Genomic DNA, 21,429 nt, shown 5'->3' with positions numbered 1-21,429 from the left:
GAAATACCCTAACGTAGAAACATAAAGTAAAGGGTATGACAAAGCATAAACTCAGGAGAACACAATTAGGGTTAGGGTAACACAGAAACAATGAACATAGTGAATTTGTATGAATGCGTGAATACGAAATATACAATGCTCATGTTGCAAACAAACTGTGCAAGATTAAAAACTGTACCCCGAACTCTCGTGTCTCGAGGACTGAGGTAGAGGTGCTGAGCGGGAGAGTGTGTTGTATTGCTAATAGATCCCAAAATGTAGCACAGGCAGCCACTGAGAGTTGAACACCAGCAAACACAGCCATAGAAGGTTAGATTTGATATAGAGAGGTAGTGGGAAGAGAGAGAGACAAAAAACATAGGTTCTTGAGAGAAAAACTGGGCGATAGTTGGAAATTGAAGGCGATTGTGCAGGAAGTGTAGGCAATAGTTGGAGGAGAGATAAACTCAGCAAACACAAAATCTGGATGATGGGGACAATGTCTAGATGACGGTGACAGCTCCAGCGCGTGATGTTAGCAATAAATGCAACTCCAGAGAACCAAGCGACAGTTCCAGGGTGATGGCGACAGCCAATAGGTGGAGACAGAGATTGGAATAAGGCGTAAGATGGTAGCATATAGCAAGGGGAAAAGCTAACCAAGATGTCCTATGAATGGGATGTGGGCAAAAGAGAAATAGCTCTTGAAACTTGCAAAAACGAGACTAAGGCTGAATGGAGGGCAGCCGGCCTACTTATAGAAAGTTTTGGGACCTCGTACCGTGCATTGTTTTAAAATTCTCTCGAACCATGCACCAAATTAGGGATTATATATTTAAGCATTTTTGGGGCTGTTTAAGAGGCTAATCCAGCATGTAATGCTTATTTTAGCTCAACATGCCGGACTTACATTTGCTGGTCCAAATACCATCATTTCCGGTAGATGTCCTCCGAAGATAAAAGATAAAATCCATAGGAATGATTTGTCAAAGACTATTAGGAATAGGCAAAAGGGTGCAACCACCTAGGAATCTATTGCCTATCATATGTGACCTTTTCACATATATTGCATGTGTGTACAAACTCCTCAATATCATGTCTCAAAGTTGGCCAAAAGAGAAGGTGCTCCATTGCCTTGATTGTAGCATAGGAGCATGGCTTTTATTTATTACCTCTGGCCTCAATTGCTTCATAACACACAATCATGCATGCATCATGAGAAAGCCATCATGAAGAACATGGTGCTGATACCTTTGGCTGCAAAGCTGATCATAAATGTTCACAAAGTCTATTTTAGCAACATACTGCTCTTTCATGACTTTCAATTTAGAGTAGTAAGCCATTGTAATGGCTGAAATTTGGGACTTTCTTGAGAGCACATCAGCCACAACATTTTTTTAACCCTTGATGTGCATAATCTAAAAAAGAAAAATTGAGAGGAAACTTGCTGATCTTATATGTTTCTTAGAGAACTTTTTTTGAGTACAAAAGTATCTCAAAGTTTGATAGTTGGTGGTTAATGATTAGAGCAATATCATTGGTGTCCTCACGCAGGAGGACAAACTTGCTGGATCAAACTACTCGTTGTGAAGTTTTATGGTCCGCAACCTTCTTGTAGCGAAGGACTCGTGGAACTATGTTACAGGTGATTTGTAGCGACCAGGAGGTCTTGCACCTCAAACACCTCAGTGTAACGCTAGAGGATAGGCTGCAAGTTTTGTTGCCCCTCCTCCCCATCCTACCGAGGATCAGAGGAGATGGGACTCAAAAGATGCACATGCACTTTCTTTGATTGTCTTGTTAATGGAAAGATCGATCATTTTACACATCGAGCCTTGTAAGATCTCAAAATCTGCATGGGATATACTTGAGTATATATTTATAACACGTAGCAAGGCCAGAATATCTCATCTCTACAGAGAGTTGGCCAATGTGAACATGGATGAGGGTGATAGCATGACAAATCACCTTACTCACATACAAGATTTGTACGAGCAGTTGCTCAATGTGGATGAAATCATTCAAGATGTTGAATTGGTAAACATCATATTGAACTCTCTTCTAGAGTTGTATTTTGGTTTCCACACCTCTTTGATGTCTTTGAGAGGGAGGCAATAGCCCCTTACATTTGTGGAGTTGGAAGGTCTTTTGTTGCAAGGGAAGCAGACTTTGAAGAATGTTGCATCGCATTCAGGAGATGTGGTTATGCTTTCCATGTTCAAAGGCAAAGGAAAAGTTGAGCAAAATGTAAAAAACAACAAAAAGGTGATGCTGAATAGCCATCAAATAAGGCTGTCCAAGACATAGAAAAGTCTAAAGAAAGAGAAAAATGCTATTATTGCAATAAGCCAGGTCACTATATTGACGAATGCCGTAAGAGATTAGCCAAAGAGAAGAAAAAGGACAGTGGTTTGGGTGTCCAAGAGACATCAGCTAGCAAATCTATTGATGGTGATGCTTTAGTCAACTTTGTGGAGGAGAACTATGCATTTATGACTTGTAGTTATGATTCTTCAATGGTTGATTTAGCATTTAATGCTTCTGAAACGCAACAAACATAGTATTTCGACAGTGGAGCTTCAAAGCACATCACTTCTAGGAAGTGTTTGTTTTCCTCTTTGCATTTAGCCCTTGTTGGGAAGCATGTTACATGTGCGAACAACAACAGTTACGATGTTTGTGGCATTGGGATAGTCACTATTATTGCTGCAAATGGTTCTTACTTTATGCTTCTAGATGTCTTGTTTGTGCCTAGTGTTACAAAGAACTTGTTGCCTATCTCTGCTTTTAATAAGTATGGCTTTTAGGTCATCTTTGAGGATGAAAATGCACTGTTAGAGATAAGGAGATGGATTATGCACTCATGCTGTCTAGGACCCTGTATAAGGGTTTGTTTTTGTTAGATACCTATGATGCACAATCTCATGATGCTTTGGCAATTACTATTCTATTGCCTGCTATGCAGAATGTGGAGCTATGGCATGCTCGATATGGACATATGAGTTTTGGGAGTTTGATGACCCTTTTGAGGTGTCATATGGTAGATGCATTGCCTTGAGTGGAGACTCCATGTTGGGAATAAAGGGCCATCGTGCCTTTTATATGTGCACGGGTGTGAACACACCCTTAGCACATTGTACTTTCATATATATATATATATATCTATCTAAAACCTAAAGTGGTACACTTGTCATTGTACCAAAAACGTGCTCACACTCTACACTGCTTGCTCTTGCTCTCTCTCTCTCTCTCTCTCTCTCTCTGTGTGTCTGTGTCTCTCACTGCGCATACGACAGTCTACCTCGATCTCCGTGCCTAATTGATTCCTACAAACTGGTATTAGAGCCGGCAAGAGGCAGTGCGAGCAGGAATCGCTGGCGGGCAACAGTCGGACAGAACGGGCAGTAGCAAGTGACGGGCTGCGGTCGGGGGCCCAGTTGAGCTGCGTGACGGGCTGGGACTGGGGTCGGGGTCCAGTGTGGACCATGGCGATTGCAATTTATGGGATAGGGTAGCGGGCAGCAGCCGGCGCGTGGCAAGTTGCAGAACGACGGAGGGCTGCACGATGGGGGCTCCACGATTGACTTGCGACAGGCACCGTGTCCAGAGGGGCGACCAGCACGAACGATGCACGACTGACGGGTCAATGGGGCCGTCGTCAAATTTTTTTTTTGTCTTCAAAATCCTTTGAAATTCCCCCCTCTAACCAAGGTGTTCGCGCGCGGACGCATAGTGTGCAAATCTGTGTAGATTTAAGGCCCAGAAATTTGGGGCTTTTCCCAGATTTGGGAAATTTGATGCAGGACAAGCAAATCTGTTTTGGAAATTGCAGGAATTTGTGACATTCTGTCCTCGAGATTTGGGGCTTTTCATGTACATGCGCAAATTGGGCTGATTTCTCGACATTGAGGGACATTGGACTCCATGCAATTTGGGGTTTTTGCAATTTGGGCAAAATTTGTGCAGCATTTGGTCATTTTATGTACATGCAGGTTGAATTCCGTGCAATTTGGACATCAACACTTGGTAAAATTTGGGGGTTTTGTTGAAATTGCTTTATTTTGGCAAAATTGGACAGTCCTATGCATGACAGAGGAAATGTAGGTGTGTGTTTGACGCTTTGAGCACAAAATTTTGGGGCTTTTGACTGTTCGTGTCAAATTTTATGTCCGTGGGTACATGTACAACAGAAATTGCAGCTGAAATTTTGGGATTTCTCATGTAATGTGATGAACATGCCCTTGGAATAACTGTAATCAGTTGGATAATGCTGTAGCACTTGGTTTGGTGCTTGTGAAAACTTAATTACAGATCTGAAATCTGTATTGCTACGTGGTCATTTATTGCTGATTGGTACTTGTTCGTACCTTGGTCACTTGGGTGACTATTTGGGCCTGCATTTGCTGGTTTTTTGGTCACATTTGGGCTGAAAATCATGGCTGGAAGCAATGACAGCAGTAATTTGATGCACATAAAGAAGCTTAAAGGCGCACATAATTTTGCAGTATGGCAAAAACAATACTACAATATCCTGTTACAAAAGAAGTAGGCAAAGCCGATCAAAATCAAAGGGGCAAAGCTTGCGGACATGGATCAGGACGATTGGGATGAGTTGAATGAGCTTGCATGCTCAACCATAGAGCTATCGATTTCTGATGCCTTGCTCTTCAACATTGAAGGTTTGGATTCTGCATATGCTATATGGACTAGACTAGAAGAACTGTATGCACAGAAGAGTGATGCAAGCAAAATGTATTGGCTAAAAAAGCTTATGGATTTGCATATGAAAGAAGGTACAGCAATGTCTACTCACTTGAGTGAGTTTAACTCCATTTTCAGCCAGCTGGTTGCCTTGAAGTTCATGATTGATGAGGAATTGAAGGCTACTTTCTTGCTTTGCACTCTACCAGAGAGTTGGGATACATTCAGAATTGCTATGAGCAATTCTAATGTGATCCTTTTGTATACTGATGTAGAGAGTGCTCTACTTATGGAAGAGATGAATTGACAGAACAATGCATCCAGTAAGTCTTCCAGTGCTTTGCATACTAGGGGCAGATCACAGCAAAAGGGTAAATATGATAGCAAGGGACGCAGTAAATCACGTGGCAAAGATGTTGAATACCATCATTGTGGCAAGAAGGGTCACTTTAAACGTGACTGCTACAAATGGAAGAAATAGAAAGGAAAAGGCAAGAAGACAGATGATAGCAAGGAAGAGAAGAAGGACAGTCAGCCTAAGAAGAGCAGTGTAAAAATTGAAGAGGTGACTGTAGTCACTCATGACAGTGACAGTGATAGTGGAAGTGGCGTACTCTTTGTCTCTTCACACTTTGGTGCACATGCTTTACTTGCAGATACAGATGATGACATGCATACGTGGATTCTTGATTCAGATGCCTCCTTTCATGTCACCCCTCATCGTGAGTGGTTCTCTGCCTATACAGGGGTTCGACATGGTGTTGTTAATCTTGGGGACAACTATGTATGTGAGATTGCAGGTATTGGCAGTGTGCAGTTACAGTTTCAGCATGGCTCTTGCCAGCATGTACGGCATGTACCTCAGCTCAAGAAGAGCTTGATTAGCACAGGGCAACTAGATGATGATGGTTTTCATACCACCTTTGGTGATGGAAAATGGAAGATCTGTAAGAGATCTAGGGTTATTGCGAGAGGTTGCAAGAGTGATACCTTGTATCCACTTCATGTATCTAGTGTGCGTGACCATGTTGTTGCCGTGACCGAGCAGCCAAGCGTTTCTTTGTGGCATGGCCGGTTGGGACACGAGCCAAACATGAATGAAAGTGCTTTCTCGTTTGGGTTACTTGCCTTGTCTTCGTTATGCTGATTTTGAGCATTGTGATCATTGCATTTATGGCAAACATGCACAGACCTCACATAAAAAGTCTCTTTCTTTGAAATCTTCACCTCTAGAGTTAGTACATTCGGATGTATGTCAAATGCCAGGATTATCTTTAGGAGGAAATAAATATTTTATCACCTTTGTCGATGATGCTATATGGAAAGTATGGGTTTACCATATTCGTAGCAAGGATGAAGTGCTTGATAAGTTTAAAAAATCCTTGGCATTTACTGAAAATCAGATAGATAAGACACTTAAGTGTCTTCGCTCTGACAATGGTGGGGAATATGTGTCCAAGGCCTTTTAGGCATTTTGTGACAGCAAAGGGATAAAGAGAGAGCTCACTATGCCTCATAATCCTTCCTAAAATGGAGTTGCAGAGCGTATGAATCGGACCATACAGGATAAGGTCCGTACGATGTTGTATCATGCTGCATTACCCCATGGTTTTTGGATAGAGGCTATTATGACAGCTGTTCACTTAATTCATCGGTCACTAAACAGGTCTTTTGGGGGGGGGGGGGGGGTTCCCCAAGAAGCATGGTCGGGCAAGCCACCTTCATATGCTCATCTGAAAGTATTTGGTTGCGAGGCTTTTGTGCACATTCGTAAAGAAAAACGCAGCAAACTTGAGCCAAAGTCTTGTAAATGCATTTTCCTAGGATATGTTGACGAGGGTGAAATGGGGTATAAATTGTGGGATCCCGAGAAAAGGAAAGTAGTACGCAGCAATGATGTTATCTTCCGAGAAGATCGCATGCACAAACAACCTGAAAAGACTAAGGAGGTTTCTTTTGGATAGCAAAATGTGCCCGCTGTATAGCAGCAAATACCTGCTGTAAATGAACCTGTAAATGTAGGAAATGATCAGTCAGCTATTACCAATGAAAATGAGCCATTAGATGTGCAGGAACAGCCAGGACATCAAGCTATTAATGCTGATTTGTAGGCTGAAATGCCAGGACAGCATGCTGAAAATGGAAATTTGCAGGAACAGCCAGCAAACAATGACCATTGGGTTAGGAGATTATCTAGGGATACTAGACAACCTGATAGGTTTGTTCCTGGTGCAATTAATGTGGCTGATTATGTCATGTTGATAGACTGTGGTGAAGCGTCTTGCTTCAAGGAAGCAATGGATAGACAGGACAACAAGAAATGGTATAAAGGCATGCTGTTAGAGATGGAATCTCTTGAAAAAAATGGCACTTGGGACTTGGTGCAGTTGCCTAAAGGGCAGAAAACTCTTCCATGCAAATGGGTTTACAAGATGAAGGTCACTTTTGGTTCCTCACCAAAGTACAAAGCAAGATTGGTTGCAAAAGGGTACAAGTAGGAGCATGGAATTGACTGTGATGAGATTTTTTCTCCTGTAGTCAAGATGACTACATTGAGAACCATTTTGGGCTTGGTTGCAGTTGAGGATATGGAGCTCATACAGATGGATGTAAAGACTGCGTTCTTACATGGTGATTTGCATGAAGATATTTATATATAGCAGCTTGAAGGGTTTGTTGAACAAGGGAAGGAAAAAATGGTATGTAAACTCAAAAGGAGTTTGTATGGGCTGAAATAAGAACCAAGAGAAGGGTATTATAAATTTGATACATTCATGCAGTCCCAAGGCTTTCATAGAAGTCAAGTGGATCACTGCTTGTACACCAAGAAGGCAACAGATGGCACCCTGATTATCTTGGTTTTGTATGTTGATGATATGCTGATTGGTGGCAGGGATACTCATGCCTTGGACTCAGTGAAGCAAAGTCTTCATGGCAGCTTTGACACGAAGGATCTTGGTGATGCAAATCACATTCTTGGCATGCGAATACTCAGAGAAATATCAAAAGACTTACTCTATCTCAGCAGGAGTATATTTCCAAAGTTTTGCAGCATTTCAATATGGAGAGGGGGAAAATAATTGGGGTTCTATTGCCTCCATATGTGAAACTTAGTGCAGAGGACAGCCCTACATCTGATGATGAGAAGGCTGAAATGGCCAAGATGCCATATGCTTTAGCTGTTGGCAGTTTGATGTATGCTATGGTTGCTACACGTCTTGACATTGCCTTTGCAGTGGGAGTGGTTAGCAAATACATGGCAACCCCTGGCAAGAAGCATTGGGATGCAGTGAAAGGTATTATGAGATATCTCAAAGGCACCAAGGAGTTGTGCATCTGCTTTGGAAAGCAAAAGGCATCTGTTGTTGGCTTTACGGATGCAGACTATGCTGGTCATGCGGACTGTAGGAAGTCCACTTCTGGGTATGTGTTTACTTTCACAGGAGGAGCAGTCTCTTGGATCTCCAGGCTACAAAAGTGTGTTGCGTTGTCTACTACAGAGACAGAGTATGTGGCTGCCACTGAGGCATGCAAGGAGGCTTTATGGCTTTCACGTCTGGTGGGAGAGCTTGGCATCACAAGGTTACCTGTTCTCCATTGTGATAGTCAGAGTGCTATCATGCTAGCACGGAATCCTGTCTTTCATGCAAAGACAAAGCACATACAGGTGAAGTATCACTTCATTAGAGATGTACTTCACAGTAAGAGAATTGGGCTTGTCAAAGTGTATACAGATGATAATCCTGCAGGCCTTCTCACCAAGGGTTTTCCAGTAGAGCGGTTTGTTCATTGCCGACAAATGATGGGAGTTGGATAGATATATTTATTTCAGCTTTGTACATACCTAGACTTAGCTGATTCTTTTCTCCTCTTAAGGCACATTGCCTTTAGGTGGGAGGTTGTTGGGAATAAAAGGGCCATCGTGCCTTTTATATGTGCACGGGTGTAAACACACTCTTAGCACATTGTACTTTCATATATATATATATCTATCGAAAACCTAAAGTGGTACATGCGTCATTGTACCAAAAACGTGCTTACACTCTACACTGCTTGCTCTCGCGCTCTCTCTCTCTCTCTCTGTGTCTCTCACTGTGCATACGACAGTCTGTCTCGATCTTCGTGCCTAATCGATTCCTACACTCCACCTACTCATGCATGAGGGATGTATTTTGGACAAGATGCACAAATTTTCCTTCAAAAAGGATGGTGCAGTGCGTGCTATCCAGAAATTGCAGCTAATTCACTTTGATGTTTGTGGTCCCATGAGGATACGTGCACTTCGAGGTCATCTTTACTTTGTTACATTTATTGATGACTACTCTTGATATACATGGGTATATGTGCTGAAAGATGTGTTTATGCATTTTAAACATCTTGTTGCAAAGCTTGAGGTTGAAACTAGCTTGAAAGTACAGACTCTTCGCATAGATAGAGGGGGGGGTATATGTCTTGTGCTTTTGAGACATATTTGCTTGGCCATGGCATTACGCATCAAGCCACTATTAGAATGATGCTTGAGCAGAATGGTGTTGCTGAAAGGAAAAATCACACTCTTATGCTCAAAGCAAGGGGCTGCCTCCTAAATTTTGGTTAGAAGGCCTTCAGTGTGCAAATCATGTGTTGAATCGTGCATCCACTAAGGCACTAAAGATGGTCACCTCGTTTGAAGCTTGGCATGGCAAGAAACCCAAGGTTGACTACTTTTAGGTGTTTGGTTACATAGCCTATGCACATGTTTCGAAAGAGCTTCATGGGAAGCTTGATGACAAGGCTGTAAAATGCATATTTATTGGCTACAGTTCAGAAAGCAAGGGCTATCACCTGTACGACCCACGCACAAAGAAAGTTTTTGTTAGTAGGGATGTCATATTTGTTGAAAATGCTGCATTTTCACATGATTAGTTTCAAGTGCCAACCACCCATGACATTGGTGATGTCTTTGAGGGTCTCTTGCCACTTTCTTTGGAGTTTGTGCCTTCATATTTGCTGAAAATGCTGCATTTTCACATGATCAGTTTCAAGTGCCAGCCCCCATGAGATTGGTGATGTCCTCGAGGGTCTTTGCCACTTTCTTTGGAGTTTGTGCCTGCTGTAAATGGCCAGACAGACATAATACAACAAGCTGTTGCTGCACTATATGTGCTTGAACAGCAAGGTATTGATGATGGTTTGCCACATGCAATGGAAGAGGCAATACAGCATGAAAGGACTGTTGTAAATGCAATAAAAACAGTCCCGAGATGGCTGTTGCAAATTCTCCAGGAGAGTTAAAAGGATGCTCCTTTAGCTCAACGCACCAGAAGGGCTGCTAGACATGCAACACATGATACAGGGGGAGCCCATTTGGCTGATTTTACGGAAGTAGATGATTGTGATGAGCATGTATTTATGAGCTCACTGTTGGATGATGATGAGCCTACTTCCTTGGACAAAGCTAAGCAAGATATACATTGGATGTAAGCCATGCAGGATGAGTTAGACTCTATTGCCACTAACTCTACATGGTATCTTGTGGATTTACCACTTGGCAAGAAGGCCATTGGCACAACATGGGTTGTTAAACTCAAACGCAAGGTTGATTGGTACTATTGACAGGTACAAAGCACGGTTTGTAGCAAAAGGCCATGCATAGAAGAAGGGCATAGATTATGAAGAGACTTTTGCTCCTATATCCCATATGAGTATAGTGAGGTGTGTAATTGCTATGGCTGCAAATTTTGGTTGAAGGTACATTAGTTGGACATTAAGATAGGATTTGCATGAGGATGTTTATGTGTCACAACCTCTAGGGTTTGTGGTTAAGGGGAAAGAGCACATGATATGCAAGCTAACCAAAGCTCTTTATGGTCTCAAATAGGCTCCTTGTGCATAGTACTCTAAAATTGACGCATACTTGGCTTGCAAAGGGCTAAAAAACAATCCAATTACTTCCTACTCTATACATTAAGAATGAAGAGGGAAACTTGTTGATTATCATTCTTTATGTAGATGACATGTTGCTCACTGGACCTTCAGAAGCAAAAATTGCAGATTTCAAGGCTGAATTAAAACATGCATTTGCTACGTCAGATATGGGTTGTCTACACCATTATTGGGGATTCAGTTCACCCAAATCCAGCATGGTGTCGTCTGTTACATAGGTTTAATATGCAAGATTGCAAACCTATGTGCACTCCTATGGAGCTAGGCTTAAAGCTTTCTATACATGATGGTGAAGAGATGTCTGATGTTGCAATTTACAGCCAGAGGCTATTGGCTATCTTTTTTATCTTTGCAACACATGCCATGATATTCAGTATACAGTATCTCAGGTGAGCAGGTATATGCATAGCACATGGACTATATTCGCAAGCTGTTAAGCGGATCTTTAGATACTTGCAAGGTACTCAGTCACATGCATTATTATTTCCCGGGGGGTCGGGGGGGGGGGGGGGCGGGCTTGCAATTACATGCTTACAATGATTCAGATTGGGTTGGTGATGCAGACACTAGGCAGTCTACTAGTGGACACTGTTTCTTTCTGGGCCATTCATGCATTTCATGGCTAAGCAAGAAACAGCCTATAGAGGTGCATTACCATTATGTCAAAGAGAGATGCTACATAGGAGAGATTAGCTTGATGTATGTTCTTACAGAGGAAAATGTTGTAGACATTTTCACCAAGGCACTACCTTGTGAGAAGTTTGAGGCTTTTTGCAAATCCTTAAACTTTCTACCCTTTGGTGATTGATCACTCTTGTACTATACTACATTGGCATTGTAGGGGGTTGTTAGAATTTGCCAATTCTATGGGCAGTGCCCAATGTTTTAGTCTTTAGTTCTTTTTCAGTTCTTAGTGTGAACACAACAAAAGTTATAAGTTGTGTGACCACTCTTAGAGTCAGTTAATTGTAGTTGAGTTAGAGCTAGGTTTCTTAGACCTATCTTGTACCTTTCATTCTTATTCTTTCAGTTCAGCAAGTACACTCAACTCTCTTGCTTCAGCACACTCTCATTCTCTCTCTTTTCTCTCCTCCATACTTGGCTGTCATTTTCCAACGTGCGTTAATGTTTCTGGAGAGGCCAAAGTGGCCTATGAGACCCAACAAATACAATGGGATGATTTCAGTACATACAAGACCTAGGCAAACAAAAGGAAAAGTTACCTCAGTAAAAAATTAAGGGCTGAAAATGAGAAACACATGATAGGCTAAATTGGATCTACAAACTACAATCATACCAACCAAGGATAGGATACACCTCCAACTCTCTCATGAGAGAGTACAAGAGTGAGAGAGGACTCGTGGGGAGGGACTGGCTCAAGTAGGGAGCTGTGGTGTTTTCTTTGTGGGGGCAGGGGGTTGCTGAGAGAGAGAGAGAGAGAGAGAATGGTGTTCAAAGGCCAAAATTGACCTATGAGACCCAAACTTCAAATCATTATAGATGAATGATACTATCATCAAGTGATACATAAATGGGAATGAAAGTAAATGAAAGCAATGCTTATGACTATCTAGAGAGAGAGAGAGAGAGAGAGAGAGAGAGAGAGAGAGAGAGAGAACAGCAGTTTGAGGTTTTGTTTTTCCCTTAGAACTTTGTAGCTCACTTTGACTGTTATTCTGATTTTTTCCATTTCTTTTTTCTCTTAGTCTACTTACTGTGCCAACCTCTATCAACATTGTGCAAGCATTGGTCGTACAGTACATGTGGTAAATCTGGATCCAGCTGCTGAAAATTTCAATTATCCAGTGTCTGTAGGTAAGTTTGTTTCTCTTGTTTTCCAATAAAGGAATAACAGTGATGCATGGGCGATTCTGACACTTCTGATGTGTTTTCACATTCAACACCTAGTAAAGCCTTCTGCTGTGTGAAGCGTAGCTTTGTATCTGAAAAGATTCATTCATGCAAGTTCTGAGAGAGAATTGAGGTGCAATCAGATATGTCAATGATATTTCTTGCTTTGATTTTGTGATAGATATTCGTGAACTTGTCTCACTAGAGGATGTGATGGAAGAGCTACAATTGGGCCCAAACGGTGGGCTTGTGTATTGCATGGAGTATCCTTTACAAGTTGTACAGTAGTTTTGTAGGTACATACACAACTTAAGATTTTGTAGCTAGTTTGTAGATAGGACATCACTGCAACACAGATTATGGTGTGCATTGGAGGCACCTTTAATGAAAATCTGCAAAAACTTCTTCCTGGTGCAAAGCTACCTTGACCTATCATTAGGTACTTGGAAGAAAATCTTGATGATTGGTTGGCTGAGCAATTAGAGGGCTACATCGATGATGACTATTTGGTATTTGATTGCCCAGGTAGTCTCTACTGTGTTTTATAGGTCTTGAAACTTCAATCTCATGACATCTTGGCAGGTTGTGAAATTTTTTGCTATCTGGTTTGTTTGGATAACCTTTATACATTCTATGACTGACTCAGCTTAGTTAACTTAGAGTTAGGCTTAGTCCAAAGTTCATTGAAACAACATGAAGGAAGATTAAGTAGACAATACAAAAATTCAAGGTTTTATAAAACTGGCACTTTGGACCTGTAATGAGCATGCAGATTTACTGGTGACTTGACTCTGTGAGAGTTGATTAGTCATTGTATTATCATTGTATTTCATTCACCATCATTCGTTCATTCTGTGTGTTTCTGACCTCATTCACTGCCAGTGTTTGTCGTACACACTGCTGTCTCCACTGCAAACCCTGTCCTTTCTTCACGGTACTCTAAATTAGAACCTTGGATTCAATGGAAGAACAGCTGGATTTTGTGGCATGCAACTATTTTCATCTTTAAGTTTCTGACATGCTAAACATGCTCATGTAATGATCTACTGCCATGACAGAACACTTAAAAACTTCTTAATGTGCAACTTTAGTCTTAAGCTCTGTGAAACTGGCATGGTATTTTAAACACTTGTGCAACAATGACTATTAATTATTAGTGTATCTGGGAGTTCCCTGTGATGTAGGGGCAAAACCAAAAGCTCTTATTAATCTAAAATCTATGTGTATATGATAAATACCGATCTAATCCAGGTTTTGGAAAAGTGTACAGAGGTGATGTGTTAGAGCTGGACATTCCCTGGACAGGCAGGTGCAGCTGGTACAGCAGGCAGTCACAGGTACTAGTAGAAGTGCCAGGTGGCAGCTGCCAGGTGTCAGGCAGCTGACATGGCAGGTCGGACAGTTGGTCGTGCAGTTTGGTTGTCCAGTCAAATGCAGCTGACATGTTATTTTTGGCATTTTCTTGCTGGCCTATTTATTGTCCTTGTTCTTCACAGTCTCAGTTGTGCTCCCAGTTTTCAGGCTGCAGACTGTGGAGACTGCCCTCAGGGTTCATGGAGATGAGATCTTTGAGGTGGAGACATACACAGATATTCTCTCTGCACTCATGTATATTTCTGCATCCTTATACAAAATTCTTCACTGCAGATTTTCTGCGTTTCATTGTCTCCCCTCTCTCTCTCTCTCTCTCTCTCTCTCTCTCTCTCCACTCTTTGTTCACTCTTTGTCTTGGTCATTTGCTTCTGCACTGCTTCACTCTGACATGGTATCAAAGCATTGAAGGATTGTGGACCTACTTGAAGAGGAGATTTTAGCACGACACAAGACTGCGTTTTCAACGTTCAAGGGCGAGCAGGAGGGCTGTGCATCAAAACAAGGCTGAGGCAAGCGTGGGCGTGTGAGAAGGGAGAAGATTTGCTGAAGTTGCTATTGGTTTTTGCTGTTAGAGAAGGAAGAAGGCTGCGTTTTGGGCCTTCAAGTACAAATTTTACCTTTTCATTGCCTTCGGTAGGTGAAAAAGGAGCAAGACGAGCGGTAAAGAGCCCTAGCAGGCTGCATTCTCACAGTTGGAGGGGGCTGCTTTTTGTGGTTTGAGCAGGCATTGTAGGTGAAGATGTGACCGGAAGGTGCCCGTCCTACCGGTTGTTCTATTAGATCAAAAGCTCCATGGCAAGAATTATCGCATTTGGCGGATCATGACGCTTGCCATTTTGGAGTCGTATGATTTGGCGGAGCTTGTTACGGAGGTTATTCATTGTCATTCTTCGTGAGATGAGTCCAGACTCTCTTCCAGTGATAAGGTGGGGTTGGCAAAGGCTCAGGCACATTGGGATAAACTCAATGCTTACATCCACTTGTTTTTATTTCTCTCATGTACTATAAGTGTTATCTCTTATATTGAGCATTTAACGGTGGCCCGGGAGATATGGCTAGAGCTTGATCAAATATATAATCGTATGGCCGCAGAAAAGGTGATCACTTTTGAAGACAAGGTGATGACTCTTTTTTCTTCAGTGGTTTTTTATTCCGCCTCTATTGCTTTAGGGCGGTCTAAGAGAGAGAGTTAGTTCCTATGGTCTTGGACCAAGAGGAGCAATTGAAAGAAACCAATGCTTCTAAATCTGAGGCTTTGGTTGGTCAGTCCTCTTAGAAAAAGGGAAAGGACCAAAAGAAAGAGGATGAGGATAAATCCAAGGACGACAAAGAAAAGGAGTCTACTCGTCACATTTGTTGCAACACGATGCCATGGGTTTAGTTCTTGAAGCTGAAGTCAGAGGCTTTCCTCAACTTAAGGATTGGTTGCTCTTTGAGGAGAATCGATGGGGCCGAAAACTGAAGATCTTATGATCGGAGGATGGAGAATTTGTTTCTAATGAGCTTGCTCATTTTTGTGCAGATCGTTATATTCACCAAGAGTTTGCCAATATGGATATCCCTCGGGAGAATGGCATATTGGAGTGGAAGAATCGCAGTGTGATCAAGATGGCCCGTACTATGATGGAGCATCGTCAGACACCTCGGTATCTATGGGTTGAGGCTGTTGCTACTGCCATTCATATCCTTAATCGATCCCCTACTTCCACTGTTGTTGGTATGACCCCTTATGAGGCGTACTTTGGGTCTAAGCCAGATGTTTCTTATTTCAGGGTTTTCGGGTGTGATGCCTATATTCACATCCCAAAGATATAGCGTGACAAATTTGAAGCGGCTTTCAAAAGACAGGTGTTTGTGGGCTATAGCTCGTAGTCTCAAGGCTATCGATTGTATGATCTTGTTAAGCGGAATGTCTACACAAGCCGTGAATGTTGGGTTCATGGAAGTTCCTGCCTCAGAGGGGGGTGAGGAACACCCTGTTCTTGGAGATCCTTGTGATACCTAAGCACCAACGATTGTTCCTCTAGAGCCTGTGTCTCTTGAGGACTCTTCTTCAGATGAGGAGCTTAGTTCTTAGCCACCAGATTCATTGATTGCTTCCTAGCCATCAATGGATCTTCCAGAAATTTTTGCAGGTGGAGAGTGACGAGGCGAGATCCGGCCTCCTCCTCGTTGGGCTCGTAAGACTCTTTGTGATGTAGGGATTGAGGGGGTCTTTGAGGAGTGGCGGCTGTAGAATGGCCCGTGGCGTTCTTGGAGGAACCAAGCACACCACACTGAGCTTGTTTACACTAATTACTCTTTGATGACTCGTGTCATGCAGGATCGAGAACCCACCTCCGTGAAGGAGGCTTTGAGCATGATCATTGGTGGAAAGCGATGGAGCAGAAGCTCGAGTCGATTGAGAGGAATGACACTTGATGTGTTGTGCCAAAGCCTCCCCATAAGAAGATCATTGGAGTCAAATGGGTCTTCAAGACTAAGTACTACAGTGATGGCACGTTGGACAAGCACAAGGTATGCTTTGTTGCTAAAGGTTTTGGATAGTGCCTTGGCATCGATTTCCATGATACTTTTTTCCCTATAGCTCGGATGGCTATATTTGCGCAGTTCTTGCCTTGGCTAGCCATAGGAGATGGTCGGTCTATCAGCTGGATGTGAAGTTTGCCTTCTTAAATAGGGAGTTGAAGGAGGAGATCTATATTGAGCAACCTCCAGGTTTCGGTTCTTCTGAAGGTAAGGTGTACAGGTTGAGAAAGGCTCTCTATGGCCTTAAGTAGGCTCCTCGTGCTTGGAATGAGAAGATTAACTCGCTCCTCCAAGAGAGATTGGAGTATCGGTGGTCCAAAGCCGACCTCTAGCTTTGTGTTCACACCTCTGGTGGAGGCAGTGTCTTGTTTGTCCTTTATGTGGACGACTTGATTGTGATAGGTGGCTATACTTAGACGGTCGAGTAGACGAAGGCAACACTTCATGAGAAGTTTGAGATGACGGATATGGGACTTCTTCATTTCTTTCTAGGTCATGAGATGAGACTCGAGGGGGATCTTTCTTTCCCAGGAGCGGTACGTACAAGAGCTCTTGACTACGTGTGAGATGGAGGGATGCAAGTTTCTTACAACTCCTATGGACCCGAATTGGAAGGCTACCACTCATTCCGATTCTCTTTGGTGGATGCTTCCCGTCACAGGCAATTGGTTGGCTCCTTGATCTGGTTTCTTAATACTTGTGTTGACTTATGTTATGTTGTAGGTGTGTTGGTTGGGTTTATGAGTGAACCCAAGATGGTGCATTGGCAGGCTGCTCAGAGGATTTTGTGGTTCATCTTGGGATCTATTATCCAGCAAGTACCGGTGCTATAGACTTGGTCCTTATAGGATGGAGTGATTCAGATTGGGCTTGCGATGTGGATCATCGGAGGTCCACGACAGGTTATTGCTTTACCTTGGGTGTTGGTGCTATTTCATGGAGCAACCCAAGGTCCACGACAGGTTATTGCTTTACCTTGGGTGTTGGTGCTATTTCATGGAGTGATTCAGATTGGGCTTGCGATGTGGATCATCGGAGGTCCACGACAGGTTATTGCTTTACCTTGGGTGTTGGTGCTATTCCACGGTTGCTCCATCTTCGTGTGAGGCGGAGTATCAGGTAGCGTCTTCTACTACATGTGAGACCCGTGTGGCTTCATAGGCTCTTGGAGGAGCTTGGCTGCCTGTAGAGAGGTCTTACTGTTTTACTGTATGACAATGAGAGTTAGTATGACAATGAGAGTTGCATTGCCTTGGCTAGGAACCCTGTGTTTCATGCATGAAGCATATTGAGATTTAGTACCATTTCATTCGGGGGAAGATTCTGGGTCAGAATATTTCCCTGGTCTATTGCAAGACATAGGATAATCTTGCAAACTTGTTTACGAAGGCGCTACCTCAGGCTGTACTTTGAGAGCATTCGAGATCCCCTAGCCTTTTGCCATGTCCATGATCTGAGAGGGGGTGTTAGAGCTGGACATTGCTGGATAGGCAGGACAAGCAGGTGCAGCAGGAGTGCCACGTGGCAGCTGCCACATGTTGGGCAGCTGACATGGCAGATTGGACAGCTGGTCGGACAGTTTTGTTGTCCAGTCGTTAAATGCAGCTGATCTGTGATTTTTGACATTTTCTTGCAGGCCTATTTACTGGCCTTGTTCTTCACAGTCTCAATTAGTTGTGCTCCCAGTTTTCAGGCTGGAGACTGTGGAGATTGCCCTCGGGGTTTACGGAGATTGAGATTTTTGAGGCGGAGACATACGCAAACATTCTCTCTGCACCCATGTATATTTCTGCATCCTTATACAGCATTCTTCACTGCAGATTTTCGGCATTTCACCGTCTCTTTCTCTCTTCTCTCTCTCTGTTCACTCTTTGTCTTGGTCATTTGCTTCGGCACTACTTCACCTTGACATGATGGACTAGATCAAGCCATCTTGGGCACAGAAAGGGCTTTCTTGATTGTGACCTCAGGAAAGACCTAATATAGACTGCTGTTATGGAAGGGCCCATGAGAATTTCCATTATGTAAAATATAATTTCAGTATCTGCAATTTTAGAAGCTTGGAGGTTTTAAGGCACTTGGATCTGTACAAGTCTCTCTTTGTTTCATAGAATTGTAGGCACTACTCAATGCTGCCAAGGTGTGATGAAGCATCCTGTTCCTTGTGTATTCTCATTACTGGTGAAATCTCTGTTAAGAATAGCGATGTGGAATGGCAAGAGCAAGGGCTTGGAACAGGGCATAGTAACATTGGATGATCATTTTCTAGCTTCTTGTCCCAGCCCTATCCCATCCCTGTACCATCCCAGTCTTGTCCCTATGTTAGGCCCCCCTCTCATGGTGACAGGGGATAGCAATTCCTGTCCTTGTTGGAGTTCCTGTCACTCTCTCCAAAACCCATCCCATGTTACTGTGGAACAGGGGAATGCTGTTCCCTGACAGGTAGGGACGGGGAATGTGTTCCAATGGGCTAGAACATTCCCCGTTCCTGACAGCATTCCCTAGGGGGAGTGTTCCAACTGGGGGAAATATTGTAGGAACTTGGCGTTCCACGTACCTGCGCCACCAAATTAGCATTTGTATTTCAGCCTTCAGATATTTATGGTTTTTTCATGATATGTACTTCAGCCTTCAGATATATCTGGCTCTTGAGTCTTTACTCTTTGGACTTTTTTAATATTATGTACTTATTTTGCAGCATTGACTGGTCTTAATATATGATGTGCTGCCAATTTTTTTAAAGTGGTGCAACCTAATGTTTAGACTGTCTGAATATTTGTGAAGGTGTTTATTTCAAAATTATGAAAAATTCCTAAACCTACCCATTTTTTAACGTCCTATTCCTGGAATGGGGCCTCCCTGTTCCTATCACATTCTGTGTTTCAAGTTCCCAGTAGCTATACTATTAAGATTCATTGTAAGACTGAAGGTTGTCATGACTCAAATCTAGAAGTTTTCCAGCATTCAGATAATTGGGCCTTGTTTTAGTTGTACACCTTTTTGCTCTGCAGGGCAAATTGAGCTTTATTCTCACATTCCTGTAATGAGGACTTTTGTTGACCAATTACGACGTTGGGACTTCCAAGTTTGTGCTGTCTATTTACTTGATTGCCAGGTTAGCTCTTGTAGCTTTGAACTATCAATCATCACCTCATCTAATTACACAAAATGACTTCTACTACTATTGAAGTCTCATACAGTCCATATGCCTTTTTTTTTTCTGTCTCCTCTGCAGTTCGTCTCTGATGTCACAAAGTACATCAGTGGCTGTTTGGCATCTCTCTCAGCAATGATACAACTAGAATTGCCCCACATCAATGTCTTGACAAAGACGGATCTACTAGAGGATAAGAAAGGCATTGATAAGTGCGTTCCATGTGATGTTGCAATTGTCAAATCATAACAGTTTACATGTTGGCTGGTTGTTCATTATTCGTTCTTATTGTTGATGATCCAGGTTTTTGGAACCAGATATTAGGCTACTTCTTGCAGATCTGAATCAACAAATGGCACCTCGGTTTTCAAAATTAAACCATGCACTAGCAGAACTTGTAATATTTCCTGCTTCTTTTGTTAGTAATGATGTACTTTCAATGTTGAGTTGTCTGTAGCGCTGTTATAGTGAAGCTCATTCATTTGTGCAGGTGGATGATTACAGTATGGTCAACTTCATACCACTTGACATCAGAAAAGAGAAAAGGTTTGTGCTTTTTTAAAAAACCAGGGTTTTTTTACTTCAAAGTTTTATCTTTCTTGAAAATTTGGAAGTCTATCATCTTCAACTATTGCAAGGCTATGATGTGCCCTTTGTCCTTTTTGCAGTATCCATTATCTGTTATCCCATATAGATAATGCAATCCAATTCGGAGAAGATGCTGAGGTTAAAGTTAAGGAGTTTGATCCAGATTTCAGTGCACCAGATGCTTTTGCTGAAGAGTCAGGCTTTTAAGGAGATAGCTGCCAAGAAGAGAGCTGGACTTAATGCTGGTTCACTTTTGTGGCACAACTTTTGTAAGAGTTAGGAAATCTGCTAAGACAATAATTTCTAATTTATAGTTGATCCTTGTCATTGAATGGTTTGCAAGATAAGTACAGCAGTCTTTATGGTGAAAGGTAAGCCCAAAAGTGGTTACCTTTGTAATGTGATGTTGTCATTTCCTTGTGAAGTCAGACTATTTTTGGTTTTGACCTGACTCTTATCCATATACTTTTTGATCGTAGTCATTTCTTGAAGATCAACCCTATCACCATGGTTGGTCTTGAATCAATGACCTGCATTCAGTAGTCTAGTTCTGTTACCTGCCCCAAAAGTTGTGGTTATACTTTATGGCGACTGTAGCAAGCATTCAGCCTTGGCTTCGGTCAACGTGCAATTCCTACATGATATTGCATATAATTAAGCCAAAATTGCGAATAAAGATTTTTATGTTCGCATATTGTACCGCTAAAGGGGCGTTTGCATGCTGCACCTTTAATTTCAAAGTGTGAATAAAGATATTTATGTTCATATATTGTACCTCTAAAGGGGCGTTCACATATTGTACCTTTAATTTCAAAGTGTGAATAAAGATTTATCACAGGTAAAGCTACGACGAACAGGAAAATGACTTGAGGGAAATAGAGAACAGACATTCAAGAACAGGCTTTTGTTTGGCATACCACCCCATCTATTTAAGTTTGTTACAAATAAGTATCTGAATCCTCACATCGATTGTCATTGCGGAACAGCAGCCCTATGTAAATCTGAGAATATACTGTGTTTGCAATGCACCTATGCTACATGGTTGTGCAACATGCTCCATGTTGCATGGATTGTACTGGTCTTCTGACTTGCATTAGCATCGTGTAGCCTAATTATGGACCCTCATCTTGAATATGAAGTTCATATCTTCTCATCTGGGCTAAACTGTGTATGAATAACATCCATACATCAAACTGCATAAAATGGCCTATATCCTATTGCACCTCTCATCAAACTAGGCACTCTAAGTTGGCATTTATGCCTTCTTTAATTATCTTGTTACTGTTTCTTTATGGAGTTAGGAACTTAACATTTAGAACCTAGGTTCC

The 21,429-nt window shown here is 42.2% G+C and overlaps 1 protein-coding gene across 1 annotated transcript in view; it reads left to right on the top strand.

Moving 5' to 3' along the window:
• LOC148038148 (P-loop containing nucleoside triphosphate hydrolases superfamily protein) overlaps positions 1-20,866 on the top strand; it is a 52,551-nt gene extending 31,685 nt beyond the window's left edge. Inside the window, exons 2-9 of the mRNA XM_087669565.1 lie at positions 12,312-12,420; positions 12,638-12,719; positions 12,896-12,981; positions 19,371-19,474; positions 19,595-19,725; positions 19,817-19,910; positions 20,004-20,059; positions 20,182-20,866. Coding sequence (XP_087525691.1) covers positions 12,312-12,420; positions 12,638-12,719; positions 12,896-12,981; positions 19,371-19,474; positions 19,595-19,725; positions 19,817-19,910; positions 20,004-20,059; positions 20,182-20,308 — 789 coding nt within the window. The 3' untranslated portion in view covers positions 20,309-20,866. The remainder of the gene's footprint in view (positions 1-12,311; positions 12,421-12,637; positions 12,720-12,895; positions 12,982-19,370; positions 19,475-19,594; positions 19,726-19,816; positions 19,911-20,003; positions 20,060-20,181) is intronic.
• The last annotated feature ends 563 nt before the right edge of the window (positions 20,867-21,429 follow it).

Source organism: Lygodium microphyllum, chromosome 3, assembly GCF_053477565.2.
Source record: "Lygodium microphyllum isolate KBCC chromosome 3, Lygodium_microphyllum_v1.1.10, whole genome shotgun sequence".
Taxonomy (NCBI): Eukaryota; Viridiplantae; Streptophyta; class Polypodiopsida; order Schizaeales; family Lygodiaceae; genus Lygodium; species Lygodium microphyllum.
This window is presented reverse-complemented; position numbering and strand designations above follow the sequence as displayed.